Below are 17,318 nucleotides of genomic sequence, written 5' to 3' on the forward strand. Positions count from 1 at the left end.
TTTGAGTTGGTGCTTCCTGCCACCTCAGAAGTCATGAGGTCTTTACACTCACTGCCAAATGCCTCCTAAGCTTGGCTTTTGTGTTTAGGCCAAAGGTGCCCTTCAGTCGTGTGTGTGTGTGTGTGTGTGTGTGTGTGTGTGTGTGTGTTTCGGAATAAGTACAGTTATTTGCCCACACAAGGAACCATTCAGAATACACTTTGCAATAGAATAAATCTCACAATTCTCTTTAAGTACTTTCATTTCTCAGAACAGCTTAATTCATTTGTTTAAATCTAAGTGGCAGCCTCTTGAATGCCACTTAATCATCACATACTATTGTTTTAAGACTTAAGGCCAGAAAGACGGTTCAGCAGTAAGGGTGCTTGCTGCCAAGCCTAACAACCTGAGTGTGATCTCCAGGACACACATGGTGGAAGAGGAGAACCTATTCCTCCAAACTTTCCCCTGATCTCTAGACATGCATCATAGCACACTCACATACATCATGACACACTCACATGTACATGCATACAGTAACTATTAAATATAGAAAAAATTTTCAAGAAAATTGTTAAAAGTTATATGGGAAGTACTTCATTCTAGAAAAATATATTGTGCTTCTAGTTTCATCAAAAACTTTATTAATTCAAAAAGTTTTTATAAAATTAATGTCTGATTATTATTGAGAAGTTACAAATTTGAGAGAGGGTATCACAATGTAGTCCAGGCTGGCCTTGAACTCTTGATCTTCCTGCCTCAGTCCCCCAAGTCCTAGGGTTATAAGCATGTGCCACCACACCTAGCTTGAGCATTTTTACTATAATTTTATACAATTTTATTGCAGTTCATAAAATCTTTCAGATGTGTGCAGCCATGAAGACATGATAAAGGAAGAGTAGGTATACAACAAGCATTTTGATTGGATAATTTAGTACAAACCAATAATCACAATTAATACAGCAATGAATTCAGACAAAGCAGAGAATGATGGTGAAGCCAAGAGAGAAAATGATTAGAAAATGTCTTCTTGTATTCTTAGAGTGACTCAGATCCCAATGGCTTGTTTAAATTCATGGCTTTGTGGTTCCAAAATATCATAGAAAACTTGGGTTTTATTAAAGTAGTCTCGAATATAAAGTAAATCTTCAGTGGGATAACTGTCATCCTTTCCAGTCCAAACAGTCAGGCTGTACCTGTATTAAAACAGATGTGTACAGGAAAAGTGAAAGATAAGAAACCAGTAAAAACAATTCTCCAAAGCCGACCATAGTCTAACCACCCTGCCTGGCTTCATTCCTTCATCAACATCATAGTAACCAAACACAAAACAGCTCCCCACTGTTTCTGTTTCCCTTACAAGGATGTTCCAGGGCTTAGAAACCCACACTGCAGCACTGAAACCAGGCACAATTTGTAAACGGAGCTGATCAAAGATTTTGCTGCCAATCAAAGACTCTGTCCCTTAAACAAAATTACAACGATATTCCTGGCTTTGCTCAGGAGTCTGGTCAGAGTGAAACAGAAAGCATGATGGAAGAGACTGGTGACCAAGTGGCACTGTCATTCCCAACACTCAGTCACTAATGATTTGCCTTGGAGGTTTTCCCATGACATGACAGAATGCCAAGAGATGCCATTAACAAGAGCAAATGGTTATTGGTGAGAGCACTCATGGGGTGGGAAAAATGCCTATTGCCAGTTAGATGACCTGAGATCAACCCTGAGACCCACTTGGTGGGAGGAGAGACCCAGCTCCTGTAAACTGTCCTCTGACCTCTGCATGCAAACATGTGTCCCCCACCACACACAAGATACACAAATACATGAAAAAAGGAGTAACAAAATTTAAAAATAAGAACATATGCAAAATTTTACATATGCACGAACATGCCAGAGTCTGGGTATTATTTGCTCTATTTCCCTTTTTATTGATATGGCTGCTACTCTATGCCTGGAGACGCCACACTTTTCAGTGGTCACATTCCCTTTCCCCCATTAACTTGTTGGAATGCAGGAGAGACCTCTAAAGCATTTCTGCTACTAACGAAGACACAGGTTATGGAGGAGCACTCTTGTTAAGTTGCCGGCCTGATGAGAAAGTAAAGAAACACAACAGAAGGGAATACTTCAGATTTAGTTCCCACAAGTGATATGTGACACACCAAAAAGAATTTTAAACTACAGTATTATAGGTCACCAAAAGAGAGAAAGGTGAACATTATCTTTTAACTCTATATTTTTTTCTCAGATGGAATCTATTGATTTATCTCAGCACCATGAGAATGAACCTTATAACAAGACACAGATGTGATCATTTGGGTTAAGAAAGAACTTCAGGTCATTTCTGCCTCATTAACTAGTTCTCTATTTTATTAAAACTGAAACGGGATACATAAGATTGTTAAACAGTATCAAATTGAATTCATTTATATCAATTCTCAGAATACATTTAAAAAAAACATTCTTATTGTGAAAAATCACAAGATGGTATATAAATCACAGATGTTTTTAACCAGTTATTATAAAGTGGATGTCAGTGTAACCAAAACACAAAGCAAGAAACTGGACGGGAACCACCTCAGGGGCAACTGTGTATCCCTGCTTCATCACAGTCTGCCCTTGAACCCTTCCTCTCATCTGTTCTCTTTTTACTTTAGGAAGTAAGGTACAGAAGGCAGATGCTTTGATTTAAGAGGAGGAAGAGGAAGAACACATATTTATCTTTACTCAGATTCCCACACAGAAGCTGATAGCTGGTTAATGAGACGATAGTGACTGTGGCTAGGGAGGACTGTGTAGACAGAGGTGAGATGTTAGTGACTGTGGCTAGGGAGGACTGTGTAGACAGAGGTGAGATGTTAGTGACTGTGGCTAGGGAGGACTGTGTAGACAGAGGTGAGATGTTAGTGACTGTGGCTAGGGAGGACTGTGTAGACAGAGGTGAGATGTTAGTGACTGTGGCTAGGGAGGACTGTGTAGACAGGGAGAGGCTTTTCACAGCAACCCTGTGGTTGTATTTGGTTTTTGAATTCATGAATTAATGATTGAGAAATTAAATTCAAAGCCACTCAAGGGGAAATAAAAAGGCCAGAGTTAAATGTTACATGAGATTGTGGACAGACGCTGGTGACTTTAAAATTTCCCATTTTTCTTATATAACAAACCACTTCATTCTGGCTACACATTATACAAACAAAAGTCTCATTTCCTGGACTTGCCTGCTGGGAGTAGGCACAGATTGTGACAGTAGGTGAGTACAAGAGGAAGACATGTGACTGCAACACTGCAGAACGGACCCCAGCCTTTTCTGCCCATGGAAACCAAACCTCATTAGAGGATAAGGAGAAGCCTTCTACATGTTCACAAGGGGACAGCTCATCGAGAAGGTAGAAAACAATTAGAAGTAGCTATGCACTGAATTTTAGGACTTTCAATTTTATACAACAAACACTAAAGGGCATGCAAGGTCAGATAAGTTCTGATCATAATAGTGGGGGACTTCAGTACCCCACTCTCATCCTTCAACCCCCCCCCAATCATCAAAGAAATGTCAGAGATGAATTATGCCACATAGCAAGTGATAGCTGCAGAACATCTCATCCAACAGGGAACAAATAATTCTCAGTGGCAGATGAAATCTCTAAAATCAATTAAATTATAGGCCACAAAGCAACCTTTAATAAAACTGAAATATTTCATAATAATGTATCATACTATTCTGAACTAAAAGTGTAAGTCAACAGCAAGAGAAGCCACACAAACTAAGCCAACACTCAGAGATTGAGTGACGCTCTTTTGTTATTTAATTGATTGATTGATTTCTGAGCATCAAACCCAGGGCTTTGTGTGTAATAGGCAAGAACTCTACCAACATTCACAGACTCTGAAAAACACACTTTTGAATGAACAGTGAGCCACTGAGTAAAGAAGAGAGAGAATTTTTTAAATTCCCAGAATAAAATGACAGCACAACTCACTGGAAACCTAGGGTATAGCTAAGGAAGTTCTAACAGGAAATCTGCCTCTAAAACTTCCAGAGAAAAACAGAGGGGATATAGACACAGGCAAGGACCTTTTAAAAAGAGCTCTAATAGCATAGGAAATAACCCCAATGGAATTGACAATGGAATTACATGAAATTAGAAAGTTCCTACACAGCAAAAGAAACCACCAACCGTGAGCACACAGTCCACAGGATGGAAGTCTGTGCCAGTTGCACTTCAGAGCTAACATTTAGAATACAGAAAAAAGAACTGCAAAAGTTAAATACCCAAATCCTAAATCTTTCAATGGATAAATGGACTAATGAACTCAATAAAGATTTTTTTCAAAAGAATAGAAACAGAATATAATATTTTTAAAACTCTTCAACATTTTTAGCCACCAAAGAAATGCAAATATAAAATTTGAGATTCCATATTACCACAAGAAAATTCTGGAGAGGATGAAGGAAAAGATAAAGCACTGGTGGGAATGTAAAACTGCACAGCTACTAAGGAAACTGGTGTAGAAGTTGCTCAAAGAACAGAAGATAAAACTACCCTAAAACCTAGCTATGACATTGCTGGGCATACACCCAAAGGATTCCACATCCTATTACACAGATACCTGCACATACATGTTTACTGCCACACTATTCACAATAGGAATGGAACCATCCGAAATATCTATTAACAGATTGGTGAAGAAAATGGGGTACATATACACAGTGGGATTTTATTCAGCTATAAATAAAAATGAAATCACAACATTTGTAGAAAAATGGAGCTGAAAATTATTATAATAAAGTATCTCAAGCTCAGAAAGATAATTTTTCTCTTAATTGAAACATTCCATCTCCCAAACAGCTTCTAGGAAGTGTTAAAGAGACACACCTTACCATTCAGGAAGTAGACAACTCACAAGTCCCAGGAAGTTCCTGAAACTTATCAGGTCATAAGTCCCCTCTTCCTTATTTAAGTGGTAAGGGCTGCTGAGGAGTAGAGATTTTGATATGAAGAGTTACCTGCAGATTAAGTAGACAAGACTGGGACTTGAACTTTCTTGAGTCATCATGGTGTTGGGGTGAGCTTTCTGTGATGCAGATGCCTTTGAGTAATTCATGCTACTGTAAGTAAACTCTCACCCAAAGTTTTGCAAATAACCCAAATAAACTCAGTGGGTCACCAATTTGGACTTTGGTGATATCTATACTTTGGTCCGTCATCAATTCCCTAGCTGCTATGAGCAGACATATCTTCATGTCTCCCAGGAATAATGCTTCACAAAGGACAAAAAACACATATTTTCTCTTGTATGAGGATCCTAGATTTTAGTTACTATACATGGAGGAAGCATAGGCAATAAAAGGTGACCTTCAGAGGGGAGAAAGAGGTTTAGAGAGGAAAGAAAAAGACGATTATTGAATACATGTGATATAAAAGCAGAGTGAGGGCCACTTGGGGCAGGAAAGGGCAGGAGACAGCTGATGAGAGGTAGAGAGCAGGAGAAGAAGGGACCAAAAAAAGAATGCACAAAACACCATAATGAAATCTGTAACAATATACTCTAATTTAAACAAAACAGTCAAAGCACTAAGTTTAGTAAATGTGGTTTAAATAAGAATAGGACCCCCACAAAGATTCACATATTTGAATGTTTGGTTATAGTTGGTGGGACTGTTTAGGATTAGGTAGAACTGTATGGCCTTATTGGAGGAGGTGTGTCATGGGGTACAGGTGGACTTAGAGGTTTCAAAACCCCATGCCAGGTCCAGTTTCTCTCTCTGCCTTCTGCTTGTGGATCAGATCTCAACTACTGCTCCAGTACCAGTCCTGCTTGCCTGTTTCCTGCCATGATGATCATGGTCTACCTTCTGAAACTTTAAGTAAGCCCCCAATTAAAAGCTTTCTTTTTAAAAAAGAAGGAAAGTGAAAGAAGAAAAAAGAAAGAAAGAAATAGGCTAGTCTGCTTTTTAAAAGCCTGCTGATTGACTTGAATCTTGTGGTTGTTTGACTGAGGAATGGTCTTCATGGGCTAATAGATTTTAGCACTTGGCCCTAAGTTTATGGTGCTATTTGTGGAAGTTATGTAACCTTTAGGACTTGAAGCCTTGTTGGAGGAAATATGTCGCCTGGCCCTTAAGCTTTGAGGTTTCAGAGTCTCCCCCACTTCTAGTTTTCTTTGCTTCCTGTGTTCCATTCTCTAACATGATCTATTCCCCTGGAACAGCAACTCTCTTTTTCTGCTTTAAGTTGCTTTTGGTCATAGTATTTTATCACAGTAAGAGAAAGCTAACTAATACAAAGAAAATGCAATCTACTATCCATTTCCTAGTATGCATAATGTATGTGTTTATGTATTTATTAGAGTTGAGAAATTTAATATGACTTTTATTTTTATTTGAAATTGACACATTAAAAAGTCTTATAAAAATTTTTCTTTTATACATTACCTTGGTCATGTGTCTCTTCAAGAAACAGAAAAGTAATTAAGACAGTAAGGTTACATAGTAAAACCCAACATAAATATCAGCAAATTTCAATATACTAACAAAAAATGAGAAAAAAAGAAATATTAAAAGAATTCCAATTCAAGAACATCATAATTAAATAGGATACCTATAGATTAAAGACTATAAAAGTTAACAAAAATATTAAAGATTATGCATGTAAACCTATGTTTAGGGGTTGGAAGAATTAGCACTGTTATACCATCCATCCTATCCAAAGCAATCAATGAAATCCCATATGTTACCTGTATTAGTAACTGTTCTGTTGCTGGGATAAAACACCAAGATCAAAAGTGGCTTGAACATATTTTGGTTTATGGTTCCAGAGGGATAAGAGTCCATCATGGTGGGGAGGATGGCAGCAAGTGGTAGGCATGGCAACAGGAGCAGGAAATTAAGAGCTGCATTTCAACCACCAGCACAAAGCAGAGAGAATAAACTGAAAGTAGGGTGAGGCTATGTATTCTCAAAGCCCACCCCAAGTGATGCGCTTCCTCCAGCAACTCTGCATCACTTAAACCTAGCTAGGAACCACCACATTCAACCCTCTGGCCTCTGTAGGCTCACGGGCACATCATACTGCAAAATGCACTTAGTCCAACTTCAAAAGTCCCCATAGTCTTTAACATTTTTAACACTATTTAAAAGTCCAAAGTCTCTTCTGAGACTCAAGGCAATCTGTTAATTGTAGCCCTCTAAAAATCAAGAAGAAAATCACATATTCCCAAAACACCTTAGAACAGAATGTACATTACAATCGTAAAGGGAAGAATGAGAGCAGTGAGGAAATGCCAGGCCTAAGAAAGACCAAAGCCTAGCAGGGACAGCACCAAGTCCTGCAGCTCATGTCTCCTATCTGGACTTCAAGGGCTTAAGTGGCTCTGTCCCTGAAACATAAGCCTATGTTTTGAGCATGTCACTCCCAGTGCGCAGCTCTTCTTGGTAGATGTTACATGGGCCTAACATTTCCAACATCGCATGGTGTCTTACTGCAGGTCAGTCCTCACACTCACATCCTCACACAGCATCCTCTCTGGGCCTCCATGAGTGGACTCTAAAGCCACACGCTGCCTGAACTCAGCAACACTCTGAAACCTCAGAGGAAGGTCCATGACCCCATCATTCTCATGCCTCTAAAGCCAGCACCATATGGATGGTGCTGCTGATTTATTTGGGTTGTTAGTTTGAGATGGACGTGTGAGAGCCAAAGTGATGTTTTAAGTTTTAATTACTGGGCTTAAGAGAACCACAAGGCAAAAATTCCTCTAATCTGTAAGCCCCTTGCCCAAGGATAGATACTTCCTGAAATGTTGGAGGCCATTGTTTATGGGAGATAACAAGCCATGTGGTTTTTGCTCTCCTAAACAAGTTTGTTTGACCCAACTGCATGGAATGTGCTTCATCACATGAAAGCTGGAGGTACATAGGCAGGAAATAGGTCAGGATGTATGCTTGCCCCTGATTGGATCTGGTGGGAAATACATAGCCTTTCTAAGCCTTGGCAAAAATGTGACTCATTGTTATCTTTTGGGAACCCTGGAATGGCCCTGGCCAGAGTCCACAATCCTGGCCAGTATTTAATTAAAACTTGCTTCAAATTTGGCTCAAAAATTGTGGTAGAGGTCTTACTCTCACCTGGTTGTATTAACATTTTCTGGAGGCCCCAGGGAGATTCAGATGGCCCACCCAAATTCTAAAGCCAGACTTTCTCTCCGGAACTCCAGGGCTAAGGATCCACATGCCTGGAGATATTCCAAGGCTCAGAGGCTGCCTTTGGTTTTTTGGAGTGAACTGCCATGATGAGAAAAGCAGCAAGCATCTACAGAGGCCTCCTGGTAACTCATAGTCTGTTTTTTTCTTTAGGACCCCAATTTGGGACATGAAGGAGGTTCAATGGGACCCCAACAGTCTCCTGTATGGGGCAAATAGCGAGACATTGCCCGCTCACCTGTTTCTAGTTGGTTGGAAAGTTTGGTCTTGTCAGTTTAAATTGATCTGTTTTGTTGTTGGAACATTTTGTCTGTTTTCTGTGTGTGGATGGGTCTGTGTTTTCTGGTATATTTGTAAATTTTGTTGCAAATATGGAGCTGAGATAGAAATAGGCTTAGTTGAATGTATAGTGGTCACTGCATGTTTTGTTTCTGACTGTTCATTTTTGAGTGTGTGAACTTTCTGTGTTCTGTGTTTCTTGGTTATATATTTGCTCTTTCTATTGCCAGCTGCCAGCTATAACTATCATGGCTGCTTTTATGGCCAAGGCTCAGAATTTATCTGAGCTTTCTGGCTACTAGGTTGAGTTCAGTAGGGATATGTCTATTGGATATGGATAATTAAAGTTATTTTATACTGTCCTACTAATTGAAAAGCTTACTCTAGAATTGGGTTATGGCTCTCCCTTTTTCAGACCCAGGAATGCTTTAAAGTCTATGTCCAGGGTCAGGGGAGTTACCTGACTTGTAACAGGGAAAAAAAAAGCATACAGTAGAAAAGCCCAAAAAAATTAGACTATTGGTTTATATGAACTTTCTGTACCTTAAGATTTATAAGTTTATTGGGTATGGTTAAAAAATCTATAAAATCTGTGAAAAAAGGTTAACTTAAAACTCATAACAGGGTTAATAGGTAAAACTGTAGACACTGGAAATTTTAACGGAACCATATGACTTGACACCATTTTTGGATATAAGCAACACGTGGCTTGCTGCTATATTAGCTTCTGTTATCCATCAGTATGGAGGCAACCATCTTCGCTAGCATTGGAAAGGGCAGATGTCGTGTGACTTCACCACCATCTTGATTAAAGGTGACAACATGGTATGGGCCAACCAAAAAGGCAACTACAGGTCTCCAAGGTATTTTGGATTCAGATGGATTTTTTTGTGTGATGATTCCTGTCCTGAAAACAAGGTTTATGAAAGATGTGGCTTGAAAACAATGCTTGTTTAGTAAGGTATAAAAGCTGTACCTCCATGTATTCATATACAAGAATATACTTTGCTCTGGCAGCCAAACTTTGCATGGTAAGAGTCACCCACGTGGTATTGGTTTTAAAGATATGGAGGAGTCATGGAGAACATCTGAGGCTTGGCACTGTGTGGCAGGTCTGGAGTTCCTAAAGAGCCCAGAAAAAGGACTCTGGGAGTTTTGGAGAGTCACCAGAAATACCAGCCACAGTAAAATGGGGCCAGCTGGAACCTAGAGGGAAGGATATGTCTATGCTGCTGAGGGTGGAGCCAGAGAGAAGACCCAAGTTTTCCCAAGAAGACCTTGGGAAAAAACAGAGGGTTATGAATGAATCCCAGATGTTGGGCATTGAATTGTTTGCATTTTTAGAGCTTGGTTTTGTTATGCAGATTGTGTTTGCGCCCTGTATCTTCCCTCTTGAAGTGAAAAGGGTATTTCATTTTTTGGTATTCCAAGAACACAGAGTTGAGAGATTTTTAAACTTTCTTAAGAGGAAATTTTTTAGTTTTACAGAAAAAAATTAAAAACCTGGATATTCTTTAAAGAACAGCTTTGAAATATTTAAATTTATAAGGCTATGGAACATTTTAAGTTTATAAGGTGTTTTATATTATTAATATGATATCTTAAAAAATAAAGAAATAAAAGGCTAAAGAGTTATGGCCACAGCTATGAGCACCAAACAATAGACAACAGAAACTGGGATATTCCTATCTTATGATGCTGCAAGACAAGACTTAAGCAGACTGGCAAAGAGCTTGGAGCAGTGGTACTCAATCTATGGTTTGTGACCCTTTGAGGGTTGAAAGTTCCTTTCATAGGGGTAGCCTAGGGCCATCTGCACATTGGAAGTTTGCATTACAATTCATAACAGTGGCAAAATTATAGTTATGAAGAAGCAATGAAATAATTTTATGGTTGGGAATCATCATACTATGTTGAAGGGCCACAGCATTAGGAAGGTTGAGAACCACTGGCTTAGAGAATGTCTCCCCTTACCTAAGGTCTATTCAGGCTTAAGAATGTATGTCTAGCCTCCTTCTCTTTGCTAAGCTTTCGGTTGAGATGAGATCTCTCAGCTCCCTGTTTCTATCACCATGCCTGCCACTTGCTGCACGCCTCCTCACCTTGGACATCTTAACCAAAAGCATGAAACAGAGAAAACAAATTGGGGCAATACTCTTAATGCCCACCTCCAAGGACATACTTCCGGCAAGACTATGCCATCTCCCCTAAATAGCACCACCAACCAGAAACCAAGTGTTGTAATATCTGAGCCTATGAGGGACATTCAAACCCTCATGTTAAGATTTTTTTGGATGGAGGGAGGTTTCGAGATGGGGTGGGGGATGGCCTGGAGGATCCCTAGAGCAAGTTGGCTAGCCTGTCTAAACAATCTGCAAGCACCAGGTCAAATGAGAGCCCTTGTCTCAAAAACTATGGTGGAGGGTGACTGGGGAACACATGCCTGTGATGCCTCTGCATGCACACGTATACACACGTGAATGTGTTCACATGCACCCACCACACAGACACATTATCTAATGAAGAATTAGTGGAAAAGATACATCAAGGAACTGAAGACTTGTAAGAAACTAAGAGAGCAATAAACTACTTCAGTCAGCTGTATCTAAATAAGTTTAAAAACATGGACTGAACAATTTTCTAAGAAAATATTATTTATGAGACCTGGCTTCTAAGGCCATTGAAAAACGAACAAAGTACTTATTAAACAGTAAACAGAAAGGTCGTTCAAGTTCAGCTTTCCCCAAAGCCTCAGGTTTAGAAGATTTCACATGCAGACCATTTAAATGTTATGTTTGGTATCTTTGAATATATGAGAAAGTACAGGTCATTTTATGAAATGCTCATACCTAAATTGAGAAAGAAAAGCATGCAGATCAACACAGAGTCAGCACTGAGAAGCACATAGAAAGACTGGCACACCATACACAAGTGCAAAATAGCACAGTAAGTATTCTATTACTAGGCACGGAGGGAAAAGAAGATATGTTTTTGGGCTAGCCTGGACGGAACTTGCTATACAGACCAGGATGGCCTCAAACTCAGAGATCTGCCTGTCTGTGCAGGTCTGCTGGGATTAAAGGTGTGGCCACCACACCCAGAAGAGATTGCTTTTATAGGAATAGAAAAAGCCCTTGGGAAAATGGAACACACACAGGGATTTGGATTCATGTTTAGACTGGCATCTTTGCACAATGTGAGAAGCTCTCATGTTAACAATGACCATAATCACCAATAATTGGACACTTTCCTAGAATTCTCCATATGGGCATTATGATATCTGTGAGAGAGAATTCTTCCTTGGGGGTGTTCTGTGCAGTACAGTACACTCATGGCTCCTGGCACAAGAAGCCACTAGAATCCCTGCCACACATAGAAGGTCCCAGAACCAAAATGTCCTCAGCATTATCTGCTGGAGAGTTAGGCTTCCCCTAGTGTGAACTCTTGTTCTGGAAACACTAAGAAGTAAACACTAACTGAAAAAGGGAAAAGCAATGAATGCTACAAAATTTCAAAAGAGAAAATATCATAGTTTTAAAAGGGTGTATATATACCTGTGTGTGTGTGTGTGTGTGTGTGTGTGTGTGTGTGTGTGTGTGTGTGTGTGTGTGTGTGCTTCAAAGGCTCAAAAAATCAATTGAAAATCATTTAAAATGATAAAATAATTAGAAGATTTGGACATAATATAATTATGTAAAAATAAATGACCATCCACATAGCATGTGCATATTATATCTAGATACAGTATATGTATATCAACCAATGCAGGGTATAAAGGACTAATTCATGATAGCAACTCAAGCAGCTGAGTTGATAGCTGGGGGCTAAGAACATGTACTGCTCTTGCAGAGGGCCTAGGTTCAGTTTCCAGTACTCACATGGGGTTGCTCACAACCACTTACAAATTCAGCTCTAAGGGATCCAACACACTTGTCTGGACTCTGCAGCTACCTGCACTCACGTGTGCATGCTTCCATGTGCATAAGCACTCGCACACACACACACACACACACACACACACACACACTTAAAATTAAAAAAAAAATCCTTAAAAATAGCAATACATAATAATGCAATGTAGCCTCACAGACCATGAACAAGAGACGGGGTTTGTTGTCATGGTTTGTTTGGTGATGGGAAGTAAGCCAGGGGCCCCACCTGCCGGGTAACACCCATCACTAACTGTTCCAGGTGCCTAAACTTTAGTCTCTTAAGGCAGAATCTTGATCAGATTTTGTTTGAATCAGTCAACTAGATAAACATCTCAGCACTTTTGCTATAATTTAAAACGAACAATAAATTTCTGACTCCTTCCCATCTCAAGCAGTATAAAGCCAATAGAGTGTAAGAACGACAAAGTTGTATAATTTTTTTTTCCTACAGAAGTGTAACAAAGACCTAAAATTAAAAGTTTTGGGATGAAAATGTGTCTACTAGCTGGTACAATGACAGCCACTCCATGTCAAAAGCAGGGAATCTCAACCTGTGGGTCGAGTATCAGATATCAGATATTCACATCATAATTCATAGCAGTAGCAAAATTACAGTTATGAAGTAGTGATGAAATGTTATGGTTGGGGGGTCACCACAGCATGAGGAAATTAAAGAGTTGCAGTATTAGGAGGGTTGAGAAGCACTGCTCCAAAGTTTAATTGTACTTATTTTGTGTCTAATACAATGACAGTCACAGCATATATCTAAAGTTTAATTGTACTATTTTGTGTTAGGCTTTCATTATGGCTACGGAAGAAATTATGTCCTTCCATAAGCTGTACGTTTTCAAAAAATAAAACTTTAGAATCTGAGAATGTAGTTTGTTAGAGAGTGCTTTGCCTGGCATGGATGAAACACCCAGTGCTACCCTCCCATACAAACTCACACACACACACACACACACACACACACACACACACACACACACACACACATGTGCTCGCACACTTGTATACATATATAATTAATCTTAACTATTATGAGGCTGACATATATTTTAATGCTAACCTAAGATAGGTAAAGTATTAAAATAAAACATTTGTCTTTATACATTAATAAAATGATACTGAAATGAATTCTAAATTGTCTTTTCATTATTAATGACTAGTGCCCATTTAGCTACTCATTCTCAACTACTTCCTTTGACATGACTCAGGGGATAAATTGAAGGAGAAGAGAAAACTGTATCACATCACTAAAAGGAGGCTTAGCTCCCAGTCTCCTAAGCCTCGGTCAACTTCATACACAGCACTTGCATTCAGGGAAGCGTTTCCCACACTCATGCACGCATTGCACACACAAACACAGGCAAAGGCCAAGACAGCAGCTTAATAAAAAGGACATAATGAAAACAGCATTTAGTCCATAAATATGAATAATAATGAAATATAGTGCAATTCATGAGAGGTGGTGTCACAATGATTGATATTTCTAATGATAACCTAAGGTATAATACTTTCCTGACACTTCATGATCATTTTTAAGACTGTTTGTTTATATACATATTTACATATTAGTCCAGAGCAATATTTTAAGTGTTGGTAATTTATGCTCTTTATGTCACTAGAACTCATTACTTCAAAAAATATTTCTCAAACATTGTCCTTATTGTGAGAAGATGGATCATGGAATAGTTAACTACTAATATTTCTCTAACATTGTTATACAAATTCAGAATGAAGGATAAATATAATCACTCGCTGTTCTTAAAAATATTATCACTATATATTCTGTGAGACAGTTTACTGTGGAAAGAAAGACCAAAGCTTTAAAAGAATTACTGTTAACTTACTGTACAGAATGGTCATTAAAATAGCTTTTTTGTCATGATCTACCTCCATGTGTAAAACCATAGGGAAAAAATCATTTCCATATAACCCACCACTTTCCATTTGAAAGACATTAACAGTAGATGTTTAAGAAATGTGCAGATTCTGCCTAGCAAACAAACAAACAAACAAAAAAACATTCTAAAAGTTCTTAGACCTGATCACACACAACAGCCCAGTAATGTCTGCTGGTAGTTGCTAGTTTGCATTTCACAAGGCCCACTAGGTAATCCTAGTGTTTGAAAGGATTGTTTCTGATTGGGGGCCCTTAGACTAGCAGGTGCCTCTGGGAGTTGCAAAATTTTCAGGATCAGACATGGCCTATCAAAACCACCGTGAGCATCCAGTGGAAATACTGCAAACTGCACAGGAACTGAGTGCAGCCTTGACCAGGTTCCTCACAGCTGCGGCTCTAACCACATGGTGCTTCTGCATATGGCCACTAAGTACTCTGTATCCATGAAAATAATCTCTTTATATTGTGAATGTTTCTCAGACAGGACTATACAGAGATATATTCAAAGATATTAGAGTTCTGTAAGAGAATTTAATTTTTATAATTTAATTTAGTGCCATAATTTAAATAGCAATCTTTAAAAATTAATATAGTATGCTAGCTGACTTCAGAGTAATAGTCCAACATTAATAAAAACAAACAAAACTAGCAGAGTTAATAATAATAAGAGTTAATAAATGACATGCCTGCCCCAAAAGAATGTCTAAAGCATTGCACACTATTAAAATAATGATCTCCTCCTTAGCTCAATACATCTCTCTTCTATCAGTTAACCAGAATTGGTTTTAGTGTTTGCAATGAAGACTCCGACTAGTCTATTGTTTGGTACCATTTAATGTTTCTCTTTCACCATAAAGCTAGCTACCACTGCTCAAACAATTTGAAGTTTAATTCATCTATAAAATTTTATAACTCAGATTTCCCATGCAAGAGGAATCATAATACACAGGCCATTCTGAACTTTAATGCTTTTCACTTAGCAGAACTACCTTAGAGATTCATCCATAGTAAAACAGAGAGCCTACAGCATGGCCTATAATAAGTATTTACTATTCCATCATGAGAGTATCCCATAATATACTCAGCCAGTTTCTGAACGTAGGGTACTGGAATGTTCCACATCCATTATAATTACAAGCAATGCTGTGAAATGAGCTAGTAGCCTCTCTGTGTGCACGTGAACTTCTCCTAGGAAGTTTTTATTGATGAAATCCATGCACATGCCAAACTATTCTTCAAAGAAACAAGCCATTTTACATCTGTGATAGACGCATGTCTGCTTCCTCTACTCTCACCAACCTGGTGAATTAGTAAATTGGGCCTTTTGCTAGATGGTTGTAAATTGTTTATGTGTTAGAATTCTTTATATCTCTCTGACATGTATAATATTATTTTTAGCCAAAATTTCTTATTTTTTATGCATTGTATTTAAATGTAGCAAAATTTTATTTCATGATTTCTGGACTTGGTGCCTTTAACGACAAGAAAAGTATTCTATTCTGAAACTACACTAAAAAGGTGGCCTTGAGGATGGAGGAGGGATGGCTCAGTGGTTAAGAACACTTGCTGTTCTTACAGAGAACTCAAACTTGGTTCCCAGCACCCATAGGGTGGCTCACAACCATATGTAACTCCAGTTCCAGGGGATCTGATGACCTTTAATGACCTCTGTGAGCATCAGGCATGTACACAGTACACATACATACACACAGGTAAAACACTCATAAACATAAAATAAATAAATCATTTTTAAAAAGCCATTCTTGTCTGTTCTTCATGCATCGTCAATTTAATATTCAAGTGTTAATTCAATGGGCATATATTTGGCAAAAAAGACTAAGGAACACTGTGAGTATAGCTTTTTATAGATAGTTAACTGCTACTATACTAGTTATTAGACCTTTGCCTTGATGGCTGTAATGCCAGATTATTCCCACACTAAGTTCTGTGACAGGTTTGAGTTGACTTCTGGGCTTCTACTGGCTCAAAAAAGCAGTACCCAAGAGTATACTTCAACATTTAATATACGGTATAGCTAAGTTAAATTTATTTATTTATTATTTTTAAGATTTTGTTTTCAATTATGTACACATGTCTGTGTGTAAGTATGTGCAGGTGAGTGCAGATGCCCTTTGGAGGTGTGATCTCTCTACTGCTGGGGCTACAGGCAGCTGAGAGTCATCTGACATGGGGGTCAGGGGCTAGGAACTGCACTCAGTCCTCTGCAAGAGCAGCACATGCTCTCAACCACTGAGCCACTTCTCCCGCCCTCAAAATGTATTTTTATATCATCATCATCATCATCATCATCATCATCATCATCATCATCAAGTGTGTGTGTGTGTGTGTGTGTGTGTGTGTGTGTGTGTGTGTGTGTGCACACGCACGCGCACATTAATGTGCTCATGTATGAAGGTCAGAGGACAACACTGTGGAGTCAGTTCTCTCTTTCCCCATTTACATGGGTCCCAGGGAATGAAGTCAGGTCAATAGGCTTTTGTGGCAAACATGTATTTGCTGAGACATATTGCCAACCCCAGCGAATTTTTATTGTATATCAAAAGATTAAAGTTTTATATGAAAAAGATTTCTGTAATGGTAATATTCAAAGATTAAACTACATTTTCTACTTATAACTAAAGATGACAACATTTGCTTGGAAGTACCATGTGCAAAATTTATGGAGGACAGGGGTAAGCCATGCTCTTAAGGTTTGTGGAAAAGGGCATCTGTGTGCCAAGCTCATCAGTTGTCATTCCTTCACTTTCTTACACACTGTCCTTTCATAATGATTATGCCATGACTTTTTTAAAAAAAATTTTAGATAGAGTCTCATATAGCCCAGGCTAGCATTGAATCCCCTCTGTAGCTGAAAATTGCTTTGAATTCCTAATCTTTCTGTTTCCAGTCTCCAAGTGCTGGGATCATAGGCATACACCAGCAGACCCTTGAAGAATGTCACGTGCCTTCTATCTTTAGTGTCCACACATCCACACCTTAGGCTGGTATGATGACAATT

The 17,318-nt window shown here is 38.7% G+C and overlaps 1 protein-coding gene across 1 annotated transcript in view; it reads right to left on the minus strand.

Moving 5' to 3' along the window:
- Positions 1–597: 597 nt before the first annotated feature.
- Positions 598–17,318, minus strand: part of Fam151b (family with sequence similarity 151 member B) — a 34,092-nt gene continuing 17,371 nt past the window's right edge. Inside the window, exon 6 of the mRNA XM_027401741.2 lies at positions 598–1,175. Within this exon, the coding sequence (XP_027257542.1) occupies positions 1,028–1,175 (148 nt within the window). The 3' untranslated portion in view covers positions 598–1,027. The remainder of the gene's footprint in view (positions 1,176–17,318) is intronic.

Source organism: Cricetulus griseus, chromosome 2 (assembly GCF_003668045.3).
Source record: "Cricetulus griseus strain 17A/GY chromosome 2, alternate assembly CriGri-PICRH-1.0, whole genome shotgun sequence".
Lineage (NCBI taxonomy): Eukaryota > Metazoa > Chordata > Mammalia > Rodentia > Cricetidae > Cricetulus > Cricetulus griseus.